The sequence below is a fragment of the Podarcis bocagei genome (assembly GCF_964188305.1).
Source record: "Podarcis bocagei genome assembly, chromosome: 5".
Taxonomy (NCBI): Eukaryota; Metazoa; Chordata; class Lepidosauria; order Squamata; family Lacertidae; genus Podarcis; species Podarcis bocagei.
This window is the reverse complement of record NC_138129.1, coordinates 14,319,195-14,346,750: the sequence shown is the minus strand read 5'-3', so window position 1 is coordinate 14,346,750 and position 27,556 is coordinate 14,319,195. Positions and strand designations below refer to the sequence as shown.

General features: G+C 42.4%; 1 protein-coding gene and 1 long non-coding RNA gene across 12 annotated transcripts in view; one reads left to right on the top strand and one right to left on the bottom strand.

Annotated features, from left to right (window-relative positions):
* Positions 1-938: 938 nt before the first annotated feature.
* EDN3 (endothelin 3) overlaps positions 939-27,556 on the top strand; it is a 39,117-nt gene continuing 12,499 nt past the window's right edge. Inside the window, exons 1-2 of one of the 3 annotated variants that reach the window (XM_081196753.1) lie at positions 939-1,870; positions 5,102-5,375. In XM_081196753.1, coding sequence (XP_081052879.1) covers positions 1,819-1,870; positions 5,102-5,375 — 326 coding nt within the window. In that variant the 5' untranslated portion in view covers positions 939-1,818. The remainder of the gene's footprint in view (positions 1,871-5,101; positions 5,376-27,556) is intronic. The other 2 variants (XM_081196751.1, XM_081196752.1) reach the window with 2 other exon arrangements.
* On the bottom strand, positions 9,122-23,585 carry LOC308588368. Of its 9 annotated transcripts, none has more exons than XR_014008650.1 (5): positions 23,147-23,585; positions 21,419-21,679; positions 17,684-17,889; positions 16,847-16,923; positions 9,122-9,384 (listed from the first exon to the last, which is right to left on the bottom strand). It is a non-coding gene; the product is annotated as an uncharacterized lncRNA (long non-coding RNA). The 9 variants fall into 9 exon arrangements; XR_014008652.1 differs by lacking the exons at positions 21,419-21,679; positions 23,147-23,585 and adding exons at positions 13,203-13,315; positions 20,565-21,410; XR_014008657.1 differs by lacking the exons at positions 21,419-21,679; positions 23,147-23,585 and adding exons at positions 17,983-18,054; positions 18,935-19,160.

Below are 27,556 nucleotides of genomic sequence, written 5' to 3'. Positions count from 1 at the left end.
AAACACAGCTTATCCAACCATAGAAATCTTCTGCAATGTGCAGCTGAAAGAGATGGCTTCTTAGATGACAGAAGTGCCTTCTATGAGTGGAGAGTGTGCCCTATAACATATGTAACCCAGAATCTGCTGTTGTGGTAAATGACATGGGAAGGATTCTATCAAGTTAGGAAGCTGCCAAACCATTGGTCTAGGGGATAGGATTAGATCTGGGTTCAAGTGCTCTCAGTGCCTGAGAGCGGTCCTCCTTGTTCTTGAACTCTTAACTCCCATCAACTCCAGTCAGCATAGCCAATACTCAGGGATTATGGGAGCTGCTATCCAGTGATATCTGGAGGGCCACAGCTGGTTCCCCATCTTTGATCTATGCCAGGAGTAGGCTACATTTTTCACTCTGAGGATTGCATTCCCTTCTGGACAACCTTCCAAGGAACACAGGCAAAAGTGGCTGGAGCAAGAAATGCAAATTTTGCCTTTGGACAGTAGGCTCTTGCTACTCCCTTGCCCTGAGTCTCAGGTTCACAACCCTGATCTATTTCCTAGTAGTCTTATAGTCTTAGTTTACGACTTTGGCATAGCTGTCAACTTTCAGATTTGAAAATAAGGGATCAACAGCCTCACCAGTCCCGGGGACAGTCTATGGGATATCTAACAATCCGGGATAGCAGCGGGAAGCAGCGCTGGAATAATGGAATTTCCCGCAAAAAAAGGGAAGGTTGACAGCTATGGACTTTGGTCATACAGTATTCCTGTCTCTCAGCTCCAAACAGGTCAACTGCTGCTTCTGGCCCCGGTCCCTGGGTGTTGTAGGGCGGGGCAGGCACGCTCAGGATAGAATAGCCAGCAAAGATTCAAGATTGCTAAGCACTTTGCACATTAAACCGTTTCTGTATATGATACATGCATGGGCGTAGCCAGGATTTTTGTTGGTGGGGGGAAGGCTTTTGTTAGGAGGGGTAAGAACCTCAGTCTTGATTTTTTATTGAGTTAGGGGCTTGGCTACGCCCATATGGGCACATGCTTTTTATACAAGCTGCGTAACACGCAGTGGCTGTGGACGGAGCAGCGCATTTACAACCTCTCCACGACGCAACCTGCGAGCTAATGCCAACTCTCTGCTGCTCCGTATGCAAAACCCGGGCTGGGGCGGAACCAATCAGGACCAGAACCAGCTCCCAGGCCCCGCCTTCATCCCTAAACCCACCCCTCCTCCGACGGCTCGCTTAACAACTCGGCGCAAGTGATGGGATGAGAAACGCGCGCAAAACCCCGTTTTGGCGAGAGGTGGCTCGTCTTGGCGGAGGAGCGTCCGGTGTTCCTGCTTTTCTCGGCGCTTACCTGGGCCGTTGCAGCACGATGCGGGAAACAGGAGGAGACGAAGAAAGACCATAGCAACTCGACAGTCTCGCTTGGAAGCGGTTTGTGCCGGTGCGCGCGTGGGAAGCCCCGAACGCGCGTTTCGGATCGGATCGAGAGGTGCTGAGAGAAGAAGGGAGAGGAAAGGAAAGGCGAGCTATGGAGCGCGTCTTGGCTTTGCAACACTTTCTTCGGGACTAGTTCTGCAAAGAGGGAGCTGGAGGGCAAGCGGCGTGGGGGCGCAACCGGCAATCCAAGACCCCAGGCGCCATTAATTCCTCGGCGCGTGGAGGAAACACGTCCGGGAGGAGAACTTCCATGTAGCCGCGACCCGGGATTTTCCCTTCCGTCAGGAGTATATTTGCACGCGCAAGTCTCACGGGGGTTCCCCGCCCCGCCCCGCCAGCCCCTTCTTCCTCGCCGTCTGTGTTTGCCTGCAAGTTGCGAAGCTTCCCATTGGATTTCATGGAGCTGGGATTCCTGGTACTTGTTGGGCTTACAGTTATCTCGAGTACAGGTAAAAAAACCAAACAAAGGTGGTGAAGAAAGAGATCGATTGTATTGGTTATTTCTGATCGCTTCTCGGAATCGGTTCCCGCGAGCGGCGATACTGAACGAGAATTCGATTTTGCAGCGATTAGCCGCGCGATCCGTAATTAGTTAACTCACAACCCAGCCCTTGAATTGGCTTACTTCCCTAGTAAATGTGGATAGGTTGTGAGCTATGCAATTCTATCACGTCTCAGAGGTAAATCTAATTTAGTTCTATGGGTCTTATTCCTAGTTGAGTGTTGGATTGCAGTGGAAGATTGCAATCCTATACCCACATACCTGAACGTTAAGTCGACTGAAGTTTCAAATCCTATGGGCATTAGTGCCTCCTAGTAACTAGAGTCAAGATCAAAGATACAGTTCTCTTAATGGCATTAGAGAAATTCTAAACGCTGTTTCTTCTGTTTAACAATAACAGCACTATTATTAATAATACAATATAATAATTATAAAACTTAAAGAGCAATGTGCTCTGTGGAATACCAAACAGAATAAATAGGAACAACAAAATCTTGCCAGAAGCTTCTAAGTTCTGAAATGTTAAGTAATTATAAAATTTAAATGGCTACATCAATGACTATTCCCTTGGTGACTTAAAAGCAAGACAGTATTAAAAAATACACTGTACAATAATTAAAAACAACAATTAGCAATAAAAAATAGAAACAAACCAAACACCAAACATTTAAAACTGCTTTTCCACCCCCTTGCTTTTTAAAAATAATGCTATTTGGCAACAAAAAATTATGAACCCACCTTTCCATATTAACTGTTCCTCAAATGAAATATGTAGGATTTTCTGGAACAAGGAAATCTGACAATTTTTCTAAAAAATAAAAAGCAGAGACCTTTCCAAAGTATTATATTGATTATATGTACTTTGGGGCTATGCACGTTTGCTGCTGAACAAAGAAGAATGTTTTCTCGTGCTGTGGCTGTGATGAACAGGGAGCCTGGGAATAAATCCCTGGCTGAAATCTAACCTCAGTAACACATTCTCTTCATAGCATTAAGGATAGCAAAACCACTGTCTCTTGGCTGCAATGGTGTTGATCATTCTTGCTTGCCTTACCAAGGGGTTGCGAGAATCATCTTAGTGGTCTATCTGAAATGCTTTGAAGACGCAAAAAGTCTGGTATTGTCTCCACCAGGCAGTTCTCTGACGGAAATAATACTGCATTATTTGGGGTATCTCACATGGTTGTACTGCACTGTGTACTGGTTGCATCTAGGATCTCTCGCTTGTAGAAGTGAGGATGCCTGGAGTGCACCTCTAAGATTGCACTGTCATCCCTGCAGGTATTGCTCTGATCTCCCTTGAAACCCTGCATGCCAGAAGGATCTGGCAGATGACAATAAAATGTGCCTCTAACTTGCATGCTATGGCTTGTTACAAGGCAGCACGCTTTTGGTGAGAGGTTTTCTCACAGTGTAATATGGCACTAAATTATTCAAGGAATTTTTGGAGTATTTCCTGCATTTCAGGATCTAGAAGTTGCACAACTCCGAGGGATAAGTTGCACATTTCTAGTGGCCAAGAGCAAATGTTGAAGCCAGTCGTCCTCTAACACCAATAAAGGACTTCTGATATCTGTATACTGGCAGCTTAGGAGAAATTAGTGCTTGTTATACTTGGCAAAGTAGTGCAGTTTGACAGTCAGTGTACGACTTTGTATTCTTTTTGTCCATTTTCTCAACTTTTCCCTCATTGGCATTGTTCTCAGGTAAGCCTTAGTTAATATTTTACCAGGAATGCATGGATCAGTCTCATTTTGCTCCTCCCGTTACATGAGCAGGAGCAACAAAACTGCCCTGGGTTTATGGTGTCCAAATTGTTGACTGTGATTTGTTTTTATCCAAACAAACTACAAGCAGAATTTGGCTTCAGATCATGGTTTGTTGCATGAGCATAACCAGGACTTTTTTTTGGGGGGGGGGAGAGGCAGAACTGAATTATCTTTAATGCAATTGGTCAATTAGTTAAGTATTTTTATTTATTTACTTGATTTGGGGGGAAGCACCCTGGCTACGCCCATGGTTTGTTGGGATTGAATTAAAACACAAACCCTGGTTTGGATAGAACACTAAGCCAAGAATTGCGGTTTTATGTTCCCACTAAGAGAGTGCTGTTGTGCTCAGGTCTTGCTTTCAGACTTCCCATAGGCTTCTGGTTGGTCACTGTGAGAACAGGATGTTGGACTAGATGGTTCATTGTCCTGAACCAGTAGACTTTTCTTGTGTTCTTTTTAGCAAAGTGGGAGTGATCTGCTCATTAATGCTAGACTGTGGCTTAAAATGCCATGCACGCCGTCCTGCTCACTTAGTGTCCTGCTTTGCATGTAACACTAGACCACGGTTCATTAAACTGTGGTTTATTAACCATGGCTAAGTGATATGCGTCCATTGGCCATGTTCAGATGTTATGATAAACTGGTTTATTATGAGATGGATCAGCCTGTGCAAGCTTTCAGCTCGTGAGCTTTCCACTCCTCCAGCGTGACTGTGAGAAGTGGATTGGAAGTTTCACTTCTGTTCCTGATTAATAGCTGTATAGTGTTACACCCTGTGGTTTGAAGCTCTCTTGTTTCAAACAAACCCTAGTTATCATTAAGCATAGTTTTTCTTTGTTCAGATGGCATAACAGGTCATGGTGAACTGTAAGAGAAAGCTTCTGAGCTCCTCATGGCCTTGACAGAGGAGGTGAGAGGGGTGTGTGCAAACCAAGGCTCACACAGGCTCATTCCTGTCAGAATCACAGAATTGTAGAGTTGGAAGGGACCCTGGAGGATCATTTAGTCCAGCCCCCTGCAATGCAGGAATATGCAGTTGTCCCATACATGGATTGAACCTGCATCCTTGGCATTATCAGCACCACGCTCTAACCAACTGAGCTATCTAGTGTGTCAATAAGCTGTGGTTTATTATGACGTCTGAACACATAGGTGGAAGTCTCAGTTGTTGATTAGCATAAATAGATGTTCATGATTTATTGCAGTTTCCATTCCATATGTTAAAAAGTAATAAAAAACAACTATTAACTTGGAGCAAACATGCTAAGGATTGTGACAGTCTATGGTCCTTTAAATCTTGTTCCAGATGTTGCTATCTTTTTATTGGTCTTAAATGCCTTACTGCAGAAATAGAAGCTTCCCCTTCTGATTAAACTTTGTCTTTTATTTTCTCCCCGACTTTGCAGGCTTCTCACTGCCCGTCTCTCGCCCCCTGCGGCTCTACAGTGGTGGCAGTAGCAGCAACAGTGAGCTGAGGTTTCCAGGGCCCCACGGGAGGGTCAGCAAAGAAAACGAGACAGCAGTAGGAGGGCTGCTTTCAGCCGGCAACGCCACCGTGGGGAAAGTAGCTGGCCCACCGGAGGTACACCACAGAGCCAAGCGCTGCACTTGCTACACCTACAAAGATAAGGAGTGTGTTTATTACTGCCACCTGGACATAATCTGGATCAACACCCCAGAGTGAGTGAGGAGGTTTGCTCTGAATGTGTGAAAAGTGAATCTCCCTGCTGTTTTATATACTCCACATGCACTGTTGCATGTGGAGTATACACTTTAATCTGCATAACGGTACAGTCTGGTTATGCTGAATGAATAAGATACGGTATTAGTTTGTATACATCTCTTAGATGTTGTTTATGTAGCTCTTCTGTGGAGTTTGGCTGCGCTTCCAATGGCTGTATATAACTGACTGTGTGTGCACCTGTTTATACACAGTTTGATTTGTATCGTCTAGCTAGTGTACCAGAAGCTGAAAATAGGATAAGATAAAGTGAATCAAAGTGGAGTAACCTCCAAGCAAGGAACCAATGAGTAAAACTATTCATATGATAGCCCTAGTGAATTGTGCAAAGGCAACTATTGGATAGGAAGGCAAAAATGGAACAGGGTCAGTAGCTGATCTTACTGGCATGAAAATTCCTTCCAGCTCTGAGTCTGCAAATAATGGCTTGGCTTTCTTACCAGTCACTACTTATTCTCACCCACAGTGGCATAGCATAGGTTGCTGGTGCCCCAGCAGGGCAAGTGCCCCCCCCCGGTGGACTGGGCAGCCCAGTGGTGCTGGACCACCATGCGAGGAAGCTGCCTCTGCAGCTCCCTCACATGCCAGACTCCAACGGATGAGTGGCGCACCTCCTCTCCTGCCCCTGGGTCAGCCTAAAAGCTCCGGCATGGCAGTGTTGGGCCATTGTTTGAGGAACTTCCTCATGTGCCAGAGCCCAGCAGAGGAGAGGTGTGGCAATGCTGGTTCTTGTCTTCTGTAAGTAGAAATACAAATGCAGTTGGTTGTATTCCAGTGTGGAAGGGAGAGGGATTGTGAGCTGCTGGATGTCCTTTTTCACCAGAGTGCCTGGGGTATTTAACTGAGCAAGTGGATTTGTAGATGCCTGCTTCCTACCCTTAATATTGCAGTGTCTTCACCAGATCCTGGAGTATGAAGTAAGTAAAGTAAAAGTAACGGACCCCTGGACAGTTAAGTCCAATCAAAGGCGGGTGTGGCACTCATCTTGCTTCTCAGGCCAAGGGAGCCGGCGTTTGTCCACAGACAGCTTTCTGGGTCATGTGGCCAGCATGACTAAACCACTATTGGCTCACGGAAGACCATGATGGAAACACCGTTTACCTTCCCGCTGCAGCGGCACCTATTTATCTACTTGCACTGGTGTGCTTTCCAACTGCTAGGTTGGCAAAAGCTGGGACAGAGCAATGGGAGTTCACCCTGTTGCACGGATTTGAACTGTTGACCTTCTGATTGGCAAGCCCAAGAGCAGGGGTAGGCAACCAAAGGCCCAAGGGCTGGATGTGGCCCATTCGCTTTCTCAGTCCGGCCCAAGAGGCTCAGTGGTTTAGACCACAGTGCCACTGAACCTATAGATGGAATTATTTTTGTAGCTGACAACTAATTTGACAAAAATAATGAAGATGCTGAAGTATTACCCCAATAGTGTTTACATAAAAATGGAAATATTTTTTTATTTTTCATTTTTACAATGAAGGTGAGTGCTGGAAAAGGTTCCCCTTCTCTTTTTTGGAGGAAGCTGCTGAATTTTTGCATCTGGCACATGTTAAAGTTAGGAGTTAATTTTTATATCACAGTCTTTTCACTAGGCATTTCAAGAATTCCACAAAAATCTATGGGCAGCATAGTCTGGCATGCAAGAAGTACACACACACACACACACACACACACACACACACACAAAATATATAATTCCCTTACTCTTTTCCCCCTTCCTATAAATTTGTAATATTACTGCTCAATTCTGCCTTGCTCAGACCACAACTATGTCTAGTTCTGGGTGCCACAATTTAAGAAGGATATAGACATGCCAGAACGTGTGCAGAGAGTAGCCAAGATGATCAAGGGTCTAGAAACAAAGCCTTATGAGGAACGGTTGAGTGTGTTTGATACGTATAGCCTGGAGAAGAGGAGACTGAGAGATATGATATGCTACATGAAAGATGGAACAAGCTTGTTTTCTCCTGCTCTAGAGGAGCCAAACCAATAGATTCAAGTTATAATAAATATTCTTTGGGGTTTTTAAGCAGAGATTGGATGGTCATTTGTCATTTATGCTTTAGTTGAGATTCTTGTATTGCAGGGGGTTGGACTAGACGACCCTCGGGAATCCTCCCAAATCTACCATTCTGTGATTCTACGATTCTAGAACCTCTATCACAAATACTTTCTACTTGGGATATTCTTTTCTGGTGGTTGGTTCACTGGAGTTACACTGGGCTGCTAATGATATTATTACAGGCTTATAACTAGCCACTTATCTAATCATCTGTGGTGAAGCATTGCCTTCAGGCAACCAGGGAGGGAACACTGTATTTATTTTTCTTTCAACCATCCCTTGGCTGACAGTGGCTGCTTGGAATGTATAATGTTAGCAGGTAGGCTAGAAAATGGGTTGTAGGTAAGCATCTTTTGTAAATTTATTTGCAGGGCTATATTTATTATTACTTTGACATGTGAAATTGCTAGGTGCTTACTATAGTAGGAATAATAATGTTATGCATTTAACATATTAGGCACTGTATGAAAGAAAAAAGGTTCCTTATTCTTATTTCATCATGTGACAAAAGGTAAAAAGATAAGTATATTCAGGTTAATTAAAGTTTTTAATTATTGACATATATTCTCGCCCCTCCCCAAAAGGTTTATCCTGTCTACTTCCCCTGTCTTGCCACTCCTGTTTACAATTTTGGACTGTAGGTTTCTTGGGGCAGGCATTTATATTCATACAAATTGTAAAACACCCTGCACATTGTTAGCACTATTTAAATAAACAAATGAAATAAACATTGGATGAGCCATATAACAGTTGTTTCCACCTTGGCTTGGACTACATACAGCTTCAGACTGCAAAGACTGCATATTGCTCCCTCAAGAGACTAGTTAACCCCTGCCCATAGAAAATGAGCATGTTGACAAGATTCTAGCATACGCTTCTCTCTTATGTTTCTACTAGGTGTGTGAAAAGACAGTACGGTTTGGTTTCTTGTTTTAGACCAAGAATGAGTAGCCTTTTATGCATCCTCCATACCGTTGCCATTGAGTTTGAAGATTTATACCCTACCTTTCAGTCAAAGGTTCTGCAAGATCGCTTAAATCAGATTTCAGTACTATAAAAGATAAAAACCCAAACACACACACATAAGCCAGCGTCCCGCAAGCTGAGCCACACCTTGGAGATGCTTAGACCCTGGAACTCTGCATTGTATCCTTCAAAATAATAATAGTGCATTTTAGCATGTGCAGAGTGCCATTTCCATTGTTGTTAATATACCATGTTTTCCCCAGACCAGGAATTAATGCGGCTTATAGATAAAACAGATATTTATCACTAAGTATGAGCTATGCAAGGGACGCGGGTGGCGCTGTGGGTTAAACCACAGAGCCTAGGACTTGCCATTCAGAAGGTCGGCTGTTCGAATCCCCACAATGGGGTGAGCGCCCGTTGCTCGGCCCCTGCTCTTGCCAACATAGCAGTTTGAAGCATGTCAAAGTGCAAGCAGATAAATAGGTAGCGTTTCCATGCGCTGCTCTGGTTTGCCAGAAGCGGCTTAGTCATGCTGGCCACACGACCCGGAAGCTGTAGGCCGGCTCCCTCGGCCAGTAAAGCAAGATGAGCGCCGCAACCCCAGAGTTGGTCACGACTGGACCTGATGGCCAGGGGTCCCTTTACCTTTACCTTTATGAGCTATGCCAACCTCTAAGGTGGGCTGTGGTTTCCAGGTGGTTTCTAAGCAGAGTGTCGTGTCCTAGATTGCACTTCTTTCAGAACATTAGTTCGGAGTGGCTTAAGCTGTTTTATGTACTTGAGAAACAGGCAAGTGGAAGCAGGAAAGAGGAAGCATTTGATTGTTAGATTTTACTTGCCTTTTTTTTACAGCATTCCATTCATGGTGATCCATGGGACAACAATTCGGAAGTGCTAGTGTAGAGCCTCTGCAGTTCAACATGCTGCAAGAAAAATATTGTGTCAAGGCACACTGAAAATGTGTACAAACAGTGTTCTGCTTGAGCAAATGGCTAGAGCGTACTATACAACTGTTGCCTTTCTGAAAAGCTGGATTCCTGAGCTCTTGACATAAGACTGCACTACTGAACTTTTATTGAGTTTATATCTGTTTACTAGTCATGATCTTTCCCATTTGATCCCTACAAACTATGATTGTAGTTTGATGGAAAGCAGATAATTCCCTGTTTGATAGGCCCCTTGGCTATTTCATAGAGCTACAATTCCAAGAGGTGTTTGAGAAGAGGCTATTGCAGTTTTACTTCTTGGAATTTGTAGTATCAATACAAGCTTAGGTTACAAAGATATAAAATGGGAATGTACTTCATGTTTTTGTTGTAGCTTAACACAGATCACAATGCCACCTTGCATTCTAATGCCAAAGCATTGTGGAATAGATCAGTGGTTTCCAAACCTTTTTCCCTATGGACTACTTGAACATGGCTGAGGGTATTAGTGGACTGATTCTTCTGCCTGTTGTAGCAATTGTAATATGCTGTGTTATATGCTATATGATTTTTATTTTGTTTCTTTATTGCTTATAATATTTCTTACACATTGTTTACAATATGAATTCCATAGAATTCAAATTGTAATATGTTAAAATACATTATAAGAAACAAAAGCAGCACTAGAGTTAAACTGGAATACAGATTACTTTGACCCCTCATGAAGATGCCAGTTGCAAAAACATTGCAGTCCTTCAGATCCATCCAACTTTAAAATACACTTGATTTGTGGCTTGAATAGTTAGCATTTAAATTCCATATACACAGAAAATGTATGACACCCAGATGCATGTTTTCCACTTTAGTACCCAGTTCTCACAGATGAACGCCAGGAATTGAAAACAGTGCCCGCTGTGTCATAAAGAACTATATAAGCATACATTTTCAATTAAAAACTCCTGTGTAATAGCAAATAACTTCATAAGAGAAATCCAGATGTTACAGGATTTTTTTGAAAACTGGAAATTGTATGTTTCTCTGGATCCCATCATGTTGCACATATGGATTTTCTCAACTGCACTTTTTGTCAGATGATAGATTGCTTAGTTTTCCATGTTGCATATCTGAAAAGCTGTAATAGTTGCTCCAGGACACTTATAGTATTTTGCTCCAGTACACTTTTATAGTATTTTGCTTGTACTAGTAAGTGAAGGTTTTTGCTAGATATTTTGATAGGATATGCTTCTATTGGCTTCCATATCACTGTAGTTCTCATATATATATTTTCAAATATTGCTCCAATAAAAGCCTCATTATGACAATACCAATTTTATCCAATTGATACAATTATTAATGCCAATTATTCAAATGTCAAATTATAAAGTTTAATTAAACTGGCCCCATCGCATGCTAGAGTTGATAAGCTTATTCTTCTACATTTTTTCTGTGTTCCAAAATTTTAATAAAATTTTAATCTGTATTCCAGTTTAACTCTGTGTATCTGAAGAAGTGTGCATGCACACGAAAGCTCATACCAAGAACTAACTTAGTTGGTCTTTAAGGTGCTACTGGAAGGATTTTTTTTATTTTGAAAATTTTAATAATTTTCATTCCTTTCTATTCAGATATAAATATCCCTTATATAACAGTTACAATTTTGTGATTTCAATTCGTGTTGGTATAATAGGTAATTTATAAAGTTTCAAGTGAGGAACTTTAGCTGTAATTGTTATTCTTTCCTGTGTGTGACAATGTCTTTCCATCCATATGTGGTGTATCCTTTATTCCTGCAACTGTTGATGGTTCCAGTCATGTCTTGGGAGAAGTTGTTATCTCAGAGTTTTCAAAAGTCATTACATCGCTTTGTCCTGTGATTTGGTTTCTAGTAAACAAGCCATCTTTGCCATTTTTCCAGCCTAGAAAGAATGGTCCGTATCCAGACTGCAGATAGTTACCAGTAATCCAGAAACTTCTGTTCTTGCAACTGGTAGACTCCTTTCCTCCCTGCCACTGATTTATGGCCATTTATCCTTATCTCAAACACATTCTTTTGTGGATAATGGAGGTTAGGGTAGATTTTGCTCTATATTTTCAAAGCATAGCCTTTCTTCCCTGGTTCCCGCCCAGTTCCTTTCTCTCTCTCTCACAGTTTCAATTTTGTTAAATTCCATATTATATTCCAATGTCTTCCATCCTTACTTGTGCAGATATTTAAAAATAAAACTTCCATTCTGGGGTGGGGTTGGGGTGGGGTTGCTGTATCATAAAAGTAGAGAAAAACCTTAAGTAAGCAAACCGTGGGCTCCCCTCCCTGCATTGTCTCTTTCACCGAATGAAATCTGCTCTCAATCCAAACCTTTCACATCCTTGTAGCTGGGTTGTTTTTGCAGTTTCTTATCTCATCGTCTTTGGCATGTGCCTGTAGTTTTCTCCAATTAAAATCCAATTAACAGCCTAACCTGTGTTTCCAGGAAGGGGATGGGGGGGGGGGTTCGCGGCAGCTGGAGTGCTCAGTGCACCCAGTACCTTTGCCTACCCTCGCATTCTATGGGGAAGCGAGTGCCAGACTGCCAGGCAAACTGCGGGTGAGAGCCTGGTTCCTCTTCCAACTGAAGAGGAATGCAGATAATGAAATCCCCTTATCATCATCTGATTATCTCAGTCTGTTTCTCTCCTGCGGTGTTGGGAGAGACCCCATTCCTGGTGCACCGGAATCAGGAAGCTATAACACTGTGATTCTTGATCCTGATGCTCCTCTTTGGCACAGAGATGGAATACAGAATAATTGCCATACCACATACCACACAGTAATGTACTGAGTGAATTGTTGAAAGATTGGTGCGGCTAATGCTGGCTCTCTAGGTGTACCTGTGCCATACATTAGTACATTTGCCTAATTCACAAATTGCATTTTTTAAGAAGTAAACCTTTAAAATGCTGTGAGTGAAGTGATATGAAAGGAATATGAATTGACATTTTACACTCTATTTCTCTTTTAAAATGCAGGCTAAATCATGACCCAAATAATAAGACATTATTTCAGTATTCACAATTTTTGTGCATTGAATATGCCACGTTTTGAGCTTCTGTTTATCTTTATTTATCTGCTAAAGGAAGATGACATGGATAAGAATGCATTTGGAGTTCTCATTTTAAAGCAAACTTAGGGTTATTTCAAAGTATTGTGTTTTGAAATTTCTGATACTGGTTTCGTAAGGAACCTACATAAACAAATTGTGGCTGTTCCCTTCAAAACATTAATCAATGCGACCCAGGACATCTGCTGTTTGCCACTTGTAATTTTTCAAAGGAGAAAAGATTAGACATGTGGCTGCTTTTCATACCACATATGATAAGCATGTGTTTCTTTCTTGGGAAACTGTTATTGGAAAACTGTTACTGGATTGCACACTTCTGTCCTTAGTCTTTGAACCTTTTTTTAGAATATATAAAAAAGAGGTACTGCTAGGGAACTTTTAAGGTGAGGGCCTTTTCACTCAATATAGATTTCTGTAAGTTATTGCTTTTGTGTAGATGAGCTCCTCAAACACATGATAAATGCACCCTTCTCTTTAATAGGCTGCACATTCCTGCCACATTTCTGTGCAGTAAAATACAACTGAATGTTAAACTATTATCAGTGTTGTTGTGTACCAAACAATTATCTGTCTAGATAAACCTTCTTGCCTGAGGCAGCTTAAATTTGAGATCTGAATTTGGGAAATAAACATCTCACATCATTTCTGTTTAGCATACTATCAATCAATCAATCAATCAATCAATGAGCCAGTTATCCTTGATCAAATTCCACTCACCTTAGTAGGATTATACGTGCAGAATTGCTGGTTCCAGTCCTTAAAAAATGGGCCTTCTGCAATGAATCAGTCATATGCTTTCCATTTTTAAATTGGCAGTGCTTTCTAATAAACTGTGAGTGTTAAAATAGAAAACACTGTTTTGAATTTGATTTGCCTTTTCTGCTATGCTGAATGACTATTCAGACTCAGGCAGCCAAATTCTCTACTGTAGTTGGTCTAGCCACCAACTACCTCTGGTGTTAAAGATAGGAAGACATGAAGTTTTGCCCCACATGCCATTGTTATTTCCTGCAGATTCCTTACTCCTTCTTTTTGCTAGTGCAACACTGGCAATTTGGTTGACAGTGCAGGCTGCTGAACCTGGGAGGGTGATGCATGGGTTCAAATAGCTGCTTATGCATGAAACGTGCTGGGCAATACTGAGTAAATCATTACCGTACATCAAAGGGTTGTTGTGAGGATAAATTTGGAAAACAGTGGAGACTTGATTCTGTCGCCCTAATATTTACCTACAAATTGACAGGATGTTCAATTTTTCTGAGGATTTATGCACTAAGTAAATCAAGCTTAGGCTGATTTCAGAAAGCTTAAGGCACTACTGGGTCAGAAATACTCAAGAGAAGGGAGTCCTAGATGAATGGGTCAGCTAATGAAGGCACAAAGGCAGACAATTCCAGCAAGAAAGAAAAGGTCGAGGCATCTCTTCTTTCTTCTTCTTCAGCGATCACTCGTAGCCGAGTAAGATTGTCTTCCATAAACACGGTTTTAACAATGAGTCCGTAAGTGACTGTGGAGGCCAATTCTGGATCCACATGTCCTTCCCCAGTGGGGACATTGGTTTCTGGGAGGGAGCTGATCACAGTGTGGATTTGCCAAGCATGCCTTCCTCCTAGCACATTTCTCCTTTGTGTCCTGAGTTCGAGTGTCTTCAAAGCCCATGACACCTTTGGTAAAGGCTGTTCTCCAACCAGAGTGCTCGCAGGCCAGTGTTTCCCAGTTGTCAGTGTTTATACTACATTTTAAAAGATTTGCCTTGAGATAATCTTTACACCTCTTGTTGACCACCAGCATAACGCTTTCCATTTTTAAGTTTGGAATAGAGTAGTTGCTTTGGAAGATGAACATCTAAAGAAACTGGTGTGGCTGCATAAGGAGCTTACAAATGAGCTGAGAGTTAAGAAGGGCATGTGTAAGAAATGGAAGAAAGGAGGAGTATACACGAGTAGTAAACAATTGGAGGGTGAATGCCAGGTGGGCTAAAGCTCAGAATGAGCTCAGGCTTGCAAGAGAGGTTAAAAATAATTCTATATTCGAAGCAAGAGGAAGAACAAACAAGTGGTAGGTCCTCTGCATGGAGAAGATGGAGAAATGCTATTGGGTGACAAACACCCACTTTGCCTCTGTCTTCACCCAAAAGGAAAGCAATGCCCAACCTGGTGATAGCATAATAAACTGATGTAAGGAGGAAGCAATTCTGTTATTCTATGATTAAATGTGGCATGGTTGCTGGTATAATATAGAATCATAGAATTGTAGAGTTGGAAGGGACCTGGGGATCATCTAGTCCAACCTCCTGCAATGCAGGAATATGCAGCTGCACCATACAGCTATTGAACCTGCAACCTTGGTGTTATCATTCTCTACCATTCTCTAGCCAACTGAGCTATCCAGGCTTATATACGTGCTTATTTGTAGGGAATGGGAGTTAACTAGAATAATAAGGGTGGGAAAGTGTTTTAAATGTGCCAGCCCGCTGATGTGTTGGAATCAGTAAGCATGTGTTGCTTATTGGGCAGTGTTACTCAATGACATTGGTATGCCAAGTTTTCCTCTTCACATGCTCTGCTGCATTAGCAACATGCTGACAGACTGCTAGCTGGTTTATATTTTCATTCCTTCCTACCTTTTTTTTTATTATTCCAAAGCTTCAAGGCGAGTAACATATTTAAAAAGGAATTTAGGTATACAATATAATTGAATTCAAATAGATTCCTTCCTCATTAACTCTTGCTGCCAAATGGGCAGCTGCCAATCTGCTAGAGGCTGAACATTTTCCAGAAGCACCACAAACCTTTCCACCCTTTGTTTTCTCTCCCTATTAAGACGAAAAGACTTCTAATGGCCAGTGCTTGATGCCTGGACATTTTAATTCCCTGCTGTTTTGTGGGTTCCTGGCATGTTTTAAACTTTACTATTTTAGCACAGAAGGTTTGGTGTAACTTCCAAGGGGTCAGACCAAATGAGGCAATTTAATTAAGCAATGACAAACCTAGACAGCATCTTAAAAAGCAGAGACATCACCTTGCCAACAAAGGTCCGTATAGTAAAAGCCATGGTTTTCCCAGTAGTGATGTATGGAAGTGAGAGCTGGACCATAAAGAAGGCTGATCGCTGAAGAATTGATGCTTTTGAATTATGGTGCTGGAGGAGACTCTTGAGAGTCCCATGGACTGCAAGAAGCTCAAACCTATCCATTCTGAAGGAAATCAGCCCTGAGTGCTCACTGGAAGGACAGATCGTGAAGCTGAGGCTCCAATACTTTGGCCACCTCATGAGAAGAGAAGACTCCCTGGAAAACACCCTGATGTTGGGAAAGATGGAGGGCACAAGGAGAAGGGGACGACAGAGGACGAGATGGTTGGATAGTGTTCTTGAAGCTACCAGCATGAGTTTGACTAAACTGCGGGAGGCAGTGGAAGACAGGAGTGCCTGGCGTGCTCTCGTCCATGGGGTCACGAAGAGTCGGACACGACTAAACGACTGAACAACAACAAAATTATGCAATAAAAGGCTGTTCCAACTAAAGGGCTTGATTTACATATAGAAAATGGTGTTAGGGAAAGGGTTAAGTCACCCCAGCAGCTAGTTTTATGCAAAGGGAGAAAAAAACTTGGGAGATATGTGACTCTCCTGTTTCATGGTTTTTTTCCAGCCAAGTGGTGTTACCCACAGGAAGGAACTTAAAAGTTTCCCTAGCCACAGAATTATGTCAAGCAAACTCTTTCCCAGGCTGTAGGTGGTTAAAATCTTCTTGTTTTGCAGACCAGGGGTAGGCAGATAATTGTTCTGGAAACGGGTCTTTTTGTGGCCAAGTTGATGCTCTTAACTTAGTGTGTATTTCCTTTATTTTGGTTTTGCTGAGTTCTACTGTTCTTGATTTTTAATTGAAAATATATTTGAGTGCATGGTTTATGACAGGGATGGCGAACCTTTTGCAGCCTAACTGCTGCATTCCTGATGATGTCAGCTGTGTTCTTTGTAAAGCACTACGTACATAGATGGTTCTATAAAAATTCACTAGTAATAATAAACATTGCAGATGTTTATAACAAACATTTACACATTCCTTTCTGCAAGACCCAGTTCTCACTGAAGTAGTAGAACTGCAAGTGTGTCTCGCATGATTGTTCTTTGACATGAAGAAAGTTCCAGGCACGTAGAAAATTAGTTCCAGCAGATAGATTGAGGAAGATGTCAACCTAGGGTGTGGCAGCTGTGGAAAACGTGAATTCCGAGTTAGGAATCATTAGTCACAGGAACAAAAATGAAACTGTCAATATCATGATGCGGTTATACAAATCTTTGGTGAGTTTTGAACACCATCCTGGAAATACTGTTCACATTTCTGGTACATTTCTTACCCCTAAAAGGATATCATAGATCTAGCAGAAGTTCAGAGAAGATCAACCAAAATGATCAAGTGATTGGAGCAATTCTCCTATAAAGAAAGGTTACTGCATTAGCAGCTTTTAGTCTGGGGCAGAAAGGTGAGTAAAGGGGACATGATAGAGTTGTCTAAGATTATGCTTGGCATAGAAAAATTGGATACGGAGGCATTTCTCTTCCTCTCTTGTAATCGTAGAAACGGATGCCATCAAACACAGTACTGAATGTTAGTATATTCATGGCAGCCAAAATAAAGTGCTTTCCCCACACACTGCACAGTTAAATGCTGGAATTCATTCCCAGAAGATGTTGTGATTGCCATTAACTTGGATAGCCTTAAGAGAGATTAGGCAAGGTCATAGAGGGTAAGACTATCAGTGACTACAACAATGATGGCTATTTTCTGTCCTCCACTGTCGGGAGGCATCATACCTCTGAATACCAGAAATCACAACTGGGGAGAATGCTGTTCCACTCAGGTCCTGTTTGCATGTTTCCCATGGGCATTTGGTTCTTCACTGTGAGAACTGTGACCTGATAGCTTTTCTTACATTCTTGCCCCAAATCACAGCACACTGCTAATGCTCAACAAGATACAAAACTTTTTTTTATCATTATTCTCTCCTGATTAAATTGTGTGTGTGTGTTTGTTTTGGAGAGGGTTGTATGTTCTCTGTACTGATTTTGTGACGCGAAATCATAGTATTAGAAATGTTACAAGAAGCCCTAAAGTGCAGTCTTGAGTTTTGCATTAAAATTGGTTATGAGAATGACGTAATTTTGAGTCACCTTAGAATGTAATGAACACTCACCCTTTGGAGCAGACTGTTTAATACTCAGAGGCGTCAAGGAAACACAGCTGCCAAGGGACATATGAGGCTTAATTCATAGTTCTGTGAACTCCTTTTGCTCTCTGTGGTAGAATTTGACATCACAGTTACCTAGAATTGGAATTGTTCCAGGCCAGGTTTCTGTGCTCTGCTGCTTTACTTGAAAATGTCTTTATTGTAAAGGGGATCTTCATAAAACAAAAAACTGAATGTTAAACTACTACATATGACTTTAAAATTATAACTGTAGAACAGTACAATGGAAGTGGAAGACTCCTCACCACTAAAGGAAGTACTTGTGACAAAGCACATAATGAACCTGGAGAATTTGCTGCCACAAACATAGGAGGAGACTGGAAAAATCATAATAAAAAAATTCCTTCCAGTAGCACCTTAAAGACCAACTAAGTTAGTTCTTGGTATGAGCTTTCGTGTGCATGCACACTTCTTCAGATACACCCTGTGTATCTGAAGAAGTGTGCATGCACACGAAAGCTCATACCAAGAACTAACTTAGTTGGTCTTTAAGGTGCTACTGGAAGGAATTTTTTTATTTTGACTATGGCAGACCAACACGGCTACCTATCTACTACTGGAAAAATCATGTACATGTCAGACGATATTTACAGCCTTTTGGCTATAAAAGGAACCAACCATGCTTAGAGTCAGAAACCAGACTGGACTAAATGGATAGTTTTGTACATCCAGCAGGACAGTTAATATGTTCGTGTGCAGATTTAAAGTGCTCTCACAATAGTCTCTTAAGCACACTTTATCTGTGCTTCTAATTTAAATATACGGTAATACCTACTTTGGCTATAATATAGAATACATTTTAAAACAGCTCTTTCACGTCTCCCCTGTTAACTGCATATACAACTTAAGGGAAACCGCATGCATGTAGCCATTGAAAAGAGGCCTACTTTGGTGAGCTATTCCCAACCAGCTTACAATGTTTGCAAATACTTGACTTCCCGTGTGGCTTTTTGTTATTTTAAGGTTCCCTTGGGACAGTTTCCCCATATCTGCTTCACATTTACTTGCTTTTCTCTTCCCTGCCCATTCTTCCCCACCGTTTTTGTATCATGTCTGTGGAATTGGAAGTGTGTGGGCAGGAACATCTTTTAATGTTCTATACAGCACCTAATCATTTATTATAAATCACTTAATTATTATTTTTTAACATCAACTACATTGTGAATACAAAGTGAACCAGAGTATGGTGACGTTTACTTTTGCTGGTGCAAACCCATTTAAAAAGAGTTAATTCTGAAGTGGTGCTCCTGCCATGAGAGAGCAGCCAAATGAAATGTTTGCCATGTAAATTTCCCTTCAACTCTTGACACAATCTGAGGAACCATTTCCTTCCAAGTCCTCTTCCCTCATGGCTGGTTGACAGTTACTCCCTCAAGTTGGCAGTTGGAACCAGGGTGGATAAAAATCAATGATTTTTAAAAAATATTTTTTTTAAATCGATTTTTAAAAAAATTAAATCAGATTTTTTTTTATTTAAATCGGATTTTTAAAATAAAATGCTTTTGGAGGAAAAATATTTCTAAATATAGTTTTCTATTTACCATAAGTTACGTTATAGTCCAAAGGCTATTCATCAGGAAACAAGGATTTAAGTTTTTCATGTGTGCTAAAACTCAGTAGGTTTTTTATTTTAAAAAAAATAATCATTTAACCACATCAGTTAACATGGATACATATGCTATAATGTTATTGTTTTAGTTAAATAAATTGCTTAAATTGTTACTAATGATTATTTTTCTCATTCCAATAAAGTACAGCAGAAAAGTTGTGCAAATATAAATAGTTACCCGGTAACTTATTAAACCTCACAATAATTTCATAATTATCTGTCTATTTCTGATAGTATAACCAAATCAGTAATTTGTGATATAACTGTAAAAAACTACTCTGAAAATTTATTAGTCCAAAAATGATACCTTCATCTGGTTGTAAATATTAAGATTATACCAGCAAGAATGAATCTTTCTGTAAAAAAAAAAAAAAAAGATTTAAATCAAGTCTTAATGACTAGTGATTTAAATCAGGTCTTACTGACTAGTGATTTAAATCAACTCTTACTGACTAGTGATTTAAATCAAATCCACCCTGGTTGGAACTGACAGTTACTCCCTCAAGTTGGCAGTTGGAACTGACAGTTACTCCCATGAGGTTTTGCTTAGCCATGGTGGAGGGAGGGCAAGACGCCTTCTCTGAGATGTCGCTTAGCAATGGCGGTAGGGAGTTAATGAGGAAGAGATTAAAAAATAAAGAGCAAGGCCCTTTCTGCACTATACATTTAAAGCAGCATTGTACCACTTTAAACAGTCATGGCTTCCCCAAAGCATCATGTAGTTTGTTAAGTGTGCTACTTAACGTAACTATTAAAGTTGCGTTATAGTCCAAAGGCTATTCATCAGGAAATAAGGATTTAAGTTTTTCATGTGTGCTAAAACTGTAGTTTGTTAAGCGTGCTATGAGGAGACTCCTGTCAGTAGCGGAGCGTATCTAAATAGCGCCAGGGTCAGGAGAATGGGCGGCAGCATTGCCACTAACAGTCTCATCCTTCAAGATTTTGGGCTCTTCCAGACTTCTGCTTGTCTTGCCGCTTTCCTGCCGGAAAAAACCCACTCTTTAGCGCTGAATCAAAGCAAACGCCAATCAGTTTTTCTCCAACTTTTCTCCAGTTTTTCGTTTGCTCCAATTTAGTGGTAAAGAGCAAGTTTCCCCTGGGGAAAACCTCTCCGACTGTGCTTTCTAGGCGTGGGATAAGCAGAAGCATAGATGAGCCCTCAGTCAAAGCCACCTTTTAAAGCCACCCAAGGAGACCCGTATTTCATATTCCCCTCACAGGATTTGTGGCTTTGGCAATCAATTCCTCTTTCCAGGGAACTCTGGACAGCTCTTGAGCAGCTTTTATTGCAGTCTTGTGCATTTATGTTCTGGAGTAAATCTTCAGTAACTGTGTTGAGTGGCCTAGTAAATGTGTTTAGGATTGCAATCCCAGAATCCCCCCCCCCTTTTTTAATGCAGATTACTTCAAAATGTTTTACCAGTTCACACCCTCCCCCCTCAGTCCACCTAGAACAGTTACAAAATAGTTGGTGCAACTAGGAATTGCTCTGGATAAGTGACTAACTATAGAACTGCTCATTAATACCAAGGGCAGATGCACTAAATGCCGTAACAAATCAGTGTCAATGTTCATTTTTGGAACTTATTTTTAGAACACATCTATGGCCTTTTAGTGACAAAGACAATTCCAGAATCACATGGTATACTCTGGTTCTTTATTTGCTGTGGTTAACTTCAGTAGCTGATTTTTAGCTCGGGTGCTTCACAAGAGAACAAAAAGAAATAAAAAAAGAAAAATGTTTCCTTCTCACTTTTGCCCACTGTGCTACAAAAAGTATAGTTTCAATTGTTTTCTGAGATCCTGGCTGCCGAAATCAAAATGCAGTCAACTTCTGCCTTCAGCTGTTGCCACACAGCTGTTTCACATTGCTGATTGTAATATCTCCCTTTGAATTATTATGCCAAAGCCACAAATGCTGAAAATTATCCCCATTACTTCCAGTCTGATTACTATTAGGGCATCACCAATAACATGTTTTTGTTTTTTTTAAAAAAAGAATTTTAAAACTAAAATTATTCTTGTTCCTTTGTGCTCAAATATTGAGTTGTCATTTTGTAGTGTGGAGCAACCTGTTGCTTTTGGTCCACCTTTAAGAAATAGTAATGTGGTAGGTTTCTTTCTTTTTTATAAGTGTAAATTCTACAAAATCTATTTTCCTCTGTCCTTGAACTGGACAGCGGCTTAGTCTCAGACTCGTCATTGTTGACTGACACTCTGCTGGAATGTCAGGAGCCATAATGTCGTCCTTTGCAATGAAAATGCTGCTGCGTCAAGGACAGTGAGAGTGTTCTCTTATAGCCTGCTAATTGACGGTGAACAATAGTTGTTTCCTTAATGCAGTGTTTCCCAACCTTTTTTGGGCAAAGGCACACTTGTTTGATGAAAAAAATCTCGAGGCACACCACCATTACAGCCCCGTGACGTCAGCGCGCAGCGTCACGCCGGGAGGGACGCACGAAAGTGTAAGTTTCAATTTTTTCCCCTCCCCCTTGCTGGGGAACCTCCAAGCTTTGGGGGTGGGGGGGGGAGGAGGCAGCAAAGCGAGGGACTGAGGGACTCCTCCAACGACAAGGGTTGGGGAAGAAGAGAAAGGGCTATTCCGCTCCAGTCCTTTCTGAAGGAGCTGAGGGTGGGGGTCCTCCGGCGCCTTCGGCGAAACGGCGCCGGCCCAGAGCGCTTCTAGGAGGCTGCCTTTGTGCGCGACGTAAAGCCCTCTTTCCCTCCCTCCAGCCCCGTGTCACCTGTGGAAAAGGGGGCTGGATCCAGTGACGCAACTCGGAAAACTGTTAGGGAAGCCAGAGCAGGAAAGTGAGTGGGGGGCGGCGTCGCCGCTTTAACCCACGTTTCCTTTTTGAAAGAGAAACTTAAAACTAGATGACCCTTGAGACCCCTGCCAACTCTACAGTTCTATGGCCCTTTGTGGAGGGGGGGGCAGCACCTGGAAAGACGGGCTAGGGGATAATTGGGGCGGCCGCCTTAGGCACACCAGAAGCGAAGCACGTCCTGAGCTACAAAAACAAACCCAATTCCTGCCTCGTTTTTTGCAGTTTCTGCAAAGCGAGGGAGTCTCCCCCGCCTCCATTCCTCGGTGCCTCCTCCTCCCCCTGCTCCCCACTACGGGTCTCCCCTGCACTTGGCCAGGCCGCCTCACCCTCCTTCCTTTCCCAGAGCAGTGGCTCAGAGCGCCTCCTTGCACCGCAGGTACACTCCGTGGGGAGGGGAGGGAGCGGAAGCCCAGACCAGCCCCCAACCTGCTTAGTCCGACCCCTCAAACCTTCCCAAAATAAGAACACTGCGTTCTACAACGTCACCCCCCAGCGGGGCCCCCTTTATTCCCGGTGAGAGGGGGGCGGCGGAGGGAAAAAGCTGCTTCCCACACTGACCCGCTGCCATCTTGACTTCCCGCAATGAGCCGGATGCGGCGCCTAAGCTCCCTGCCGTCGCTTCTCCGCCTCCTCTACTTTGCACAAGGCTTCAGGGTCGCCGGCCGATTCATCCATCGGCCGCTCTTTCAAGCCCACTCGGAGGAGGAATGAGTCAAAAGAGCCAGAGACGCAGCCGCAGTGGAAGCCCCGTCCCTCCCTTCCAGTCTCGGGGCGGGGCAGAGGCCACCAGGCTGGCAAGCAGAGCGCCAAGAGCGAGGAAGCTGATGCAACGCGGAGGCAGACCCCGGCTGGCGTGTGTTTCCCAACCTTTTTTGGACTCGCCCGCCTCCCTCCAGGCAACATCTCGCGGCACACCAGGCAACATCTCGCGGCACACTAGTGTGCCGCGGAACACCGGTTGGGAAACACTGCCTTAATGGACCGTTAAGCAGATGTTAAACTAAAAAAAAAAAAAAAGCATGGGAAAAGAAACCTGAAGTCACAGCTGTCTCTAGAGGTCCCTTTGGGCATTCTTTGAACACACAGAGAAAACATCTTTGATGTCCTGGAGCTGGCTTTGCGTCTGTGGGAGGGGTTTATTATAATTCTCCTTCTGGTGACTGACAGTTCTGATAATACTAGCATTGCCTATCTGTGCACCTATCTACTTCTCAATTGCGTATGTAAAGGAACACCTTTAAAAATACAAACTTCCCGTGGCCTGTAAAGTGTTTCTGAAGCTTCCTACCAGGGCCGGCCCTCCCATGAGGCAGACTGAAGCAGCTGCCTTGGGCGGTGGAATCCCTGGAGTTGCTTGGCAGCAGCTTCACTTCAAGATCTTGCAATATATATAATAATTTATCATTTATGCCCCACCCACCTGGCTGGGCTTCCCCGGCCACTCTGTGCGGCTTCCAACAAAATATTAAAATACGGTAATACATCAAACATTAAAAGCTTCCCTAAACAGGGCTGCCTTCAGATGTCTTCTAAAAGTCTGGTAGTAGTAGTTCTCTTTGACATCTGGTGGGAGGGCGTTTCACGGGGCGGGCGCCACTACCGAGAAGGCCCTCTGCCTGGTTCCCTGTAGCTTTGCTTCTCGCAATGAGGGAACCGCCAGAAGGCCCTCGGCGCTGGACCTCAGTGTCCGGGTAGAACAATGGGGGTGGAGACGCTTCTTCAGGTATACTGGACCGAGGTCGTTTAGGGCTTTAAAGGTCAGCACCAACACTTTGAATTGTGCTCGGAAACATACTGGGAGCCAATGTAGGTCTTTCAAGACTGGTGTTATGTCATCTCGGCGGCCGCTCCCAGTCACCAGTCTAGCTGCCGCATTCTGGATTAGTTGTAGTTACCTTCAAAGGTAGCCGCACGTAGAGCGCATTGCAGTAGTCCAAGCGGGAGATAACCAGAGCATGCACCACTCTGGCGAGGCAGCCTGCGGCCAGATAGGGTCCCAGCCTGCATACCCTGGAAAGTGAGGCTTTGGTGGGGGCGACACATTCCTATTTCACCTCGGGTGGTGAAACAGGATGGGCCACACTTCTTTCTACTATGCAGAAGTGGGCAGCATGGGACAGTTTTGTATTGAGGATTTATGTAAGTTAAGCATCCAAGGAGACAGGAGAAAGGAAAAAAAGTTGGCGGAGATTTATTACCTGCCTTGAGAAGGCTGTATTTATTTAAAGATAGAAAGGCAATATACAAATGTTGTTGATTGATATATGTGTGTGTGTGTGTGTGTGTGTGTGTGTATAGTATTTTTCCGTGTATAAGATGCCGCCTTGTATAAGATTCCCCGTATTTTTGGAACTCCAAATTAAGAAAACACCTCTCAGCACTACCCATGTATAAGACGAGCCCCAATTTTAAATCATTTTTTTTTGGTAAAAAACCCTAGTTTTATGCACGGGAAAAAATGGTATATATAATACATTAGTATTTGCTGATCTGGATATGGTGGTCTTTAGTAGTGTTGTCCAATCTGCCCCTTGCATGCTACTTTCCACTGACATTGAACTTGTGCAAAACCTTAGTTTAGGTTTGTGCAGCTGCTAAACTTGCGTTATTATCCAACATTACATGCAAACCCTTTCACATACTACCCACTGAAAACAACAGGAGGGTAATTCCATTAAAATGTCAACCTACAGACCCATTTTTCATTTTCATATATACCGAACGTGCTCTTTATAATCTTAAAGAACGTGCTCTTTATAATCTTAAAGAAAACTTTCTGAAGTTCCATCTGGTAAGCAGCTTTTCAAGATGACATTTTACATACAACTTAGAATTTTTCTACTCCTCTCTCAAGTATTGATTTTTCTCTAATAGAGCCCCCACTCTTTTTCTTGGAAGTATATACAAGTTCCTACCAGTTTCCACTCAGATGGGTCAAGGAGTGGGAGGCCCAGCCTGATGAGCCGGGCTGAACAGGTGGACTCATTTACAAATCCAAAACTTCATCTTCGGAGCCAAAGGCTTCTTACCTTGCCTCACAGGGTGATAGTACAAATGTAGAAATGTTGAAGGCAGTGTTGAACACGAAGTGTAAATGGATATTTCACATATTTTAAAATGAACACAGGGGAAGATGTCCTCATTGGAAATATGATTATCCTGAAAGAAAGCACAGATGCTGAAGCAGTCACTGAAGTACTGGTTTCAGTTGGCAAATTTGTTATTGTTGAGTCTGAGACGGAAATTGAAAAGAAAATGGTTGACGGTATGATGATCTTGAATATGAAATCCTCATGTTAAAAAATGGGACTCCTCTGACATTTGTCTTCCTTGCAAATGAAGATGAAGATTAGGTTGAAAAGAAACAAATAGTTTGGGCACTGCCACAGCCAAGTGCAAATTCCCATGGGCATTATAACTTCCCACATGGACTCTGTGCAGATCTGCAATTTGTTAACACATAGTAAAGCCTTATATGCACGAGGCCTTGCTTGGGAGGCCTTTATTTGTGTATCTGTCAGTGAATAGTCACCTGTTGGTCACAGGTCATTTATCAGAAAACTTTCTTTCCACAGTTTCCAGTAAACATTCCTGTAACATTGACACCTGCTCATGAAACATTAGCTGTTCATGTATTTTTTGCTGCAGGCAGATATACAGGGCGAGTCCTTTAAAAGAGGCCCTGTAGATACAGAGTACACATGTTCCATGGGGTCTCTTTTAAAAGATTCGCTGTGTGTGTGTGTGTGTGTGTGTGTGTGTGTGTGTGTGTGTGTGTGTGTTGTGTGTGTGTGTGTGTGTGTGTGTGTGTGTGTATAGAGAGAGAGAGAGAGAGAGAGAGAATACAGTGGACACTTGGGTTGCGAACGTGATCCGTGCGGGAGGCACGTTCGCAACCCGCAGTGTTCGCAACCCGCAGCGCCACATCTGCACACGTGCAGGTTGCAATTCAGCGCTTCTGCGCATGCGCAAAGTGCAATTTAGCACTTCTGCGCATGTGCAACCACAGAAATCTGAAAGTAACCCATTCTGGTACTTCCGGGTTTCGGTCCGTAACCCAAAAAAACGCAACCTGAAGCATCTGTAACCTGAAGTATGACTGTACAGTTGTTTTAAGTTGCAGATAAATTCTCGAGGTTGCGAAGTATTGTGCTGGCAACATCTTTCAAAACACAATAAAAATAAAGGATTTAAACTTTGTTGGCATACTTATTCCTTATATTTGTAGGGAAGATCAATCCAGCTAACACACAAACGGTTTAATGTTAATTGCAGTTCAAATAAAATTAGATAAACACACAGAATATTATGTAAAGAAGCTTATAAATGCCATTACCAAGGATTGGACTGTAGAATCTGATTTTGGATAGTTCCTGAGCCTTTGCTAAACTGCCATGGTCCTCTGGGAGATTTGCGTGAGAGAATTATACAGCACCGGGTTGTATACGCATTTGCTTCCAACTTTGCATGAGAGAGAGACAGACAGAAGGATTAAGAGTGAATCAATGTCTCAAGCTATTAAAAGTAAATAATGGAAAGATTATAGTTCTAATCGCTACAGGGAAAAAGGGCAGGCAAAACAGACAGCGGATAATCCTTTTTGGAAGCTACTAGTTCTGCCTAACTGTTCAGAGACAGACATCATTTGCCGTTTTACATGCAAATTTCAATGTTTGGTGGTTCTCAGACGTTTTTGAGAAAAATAAAATTGGATGAGGTTTAAGCCTGCACATCGTAAGCAGCAAAAGCTTTCCGTTCCTCCTTGAATGGGAAAGTTTAGTTTATCTTTTAAATTTATTTATTTTGAAAAAGTCTAAAGTGTACTTGCATCCTAAAAATAGATTTCAGGGAGGGTGGTGTTGTGGTTAAGGGCAGTAGCCCCATGGTTTGCTTTGGGTTTAGTTTCCCTAGTCTTAGTTGATGCAGATTTGATTAGTCTTACAGTCTTTGGCCAGTTTTGCATGTTTTATTTTTTATCTTAAAGGCTATAACAGCATGGCATCCTATGTGGGCAGGTCCACCTGTTCATGCTTTAAATAAAACATTTGGAAGTGCAATCCTATGCATGTCTGCAGAGAGGGAAGTCCCATTGAGTTCAATGTGGCTTCTAGGTAAGTGGATTTTGGATTGACTGAGAAAAAGGACAAGTTTCTGAAATAGACTGAAGAAGAAAAAATGAAACTGCACCGCTTCTGTTAGAGACAGTGATGGCCACTAACCTAGATAGACAAATCCATGATGACAATGCAAATTCATGATGCCAATGCTTCTGAATACCAGTTGCTGGAAACCACAACAGGGGAGAGCACTCTTGTGCCAGAATCCTGCTTGTGAGTTTTTCACAGGCATCTGATTGGCTACTGTGAGAACAGATGCTGGGCT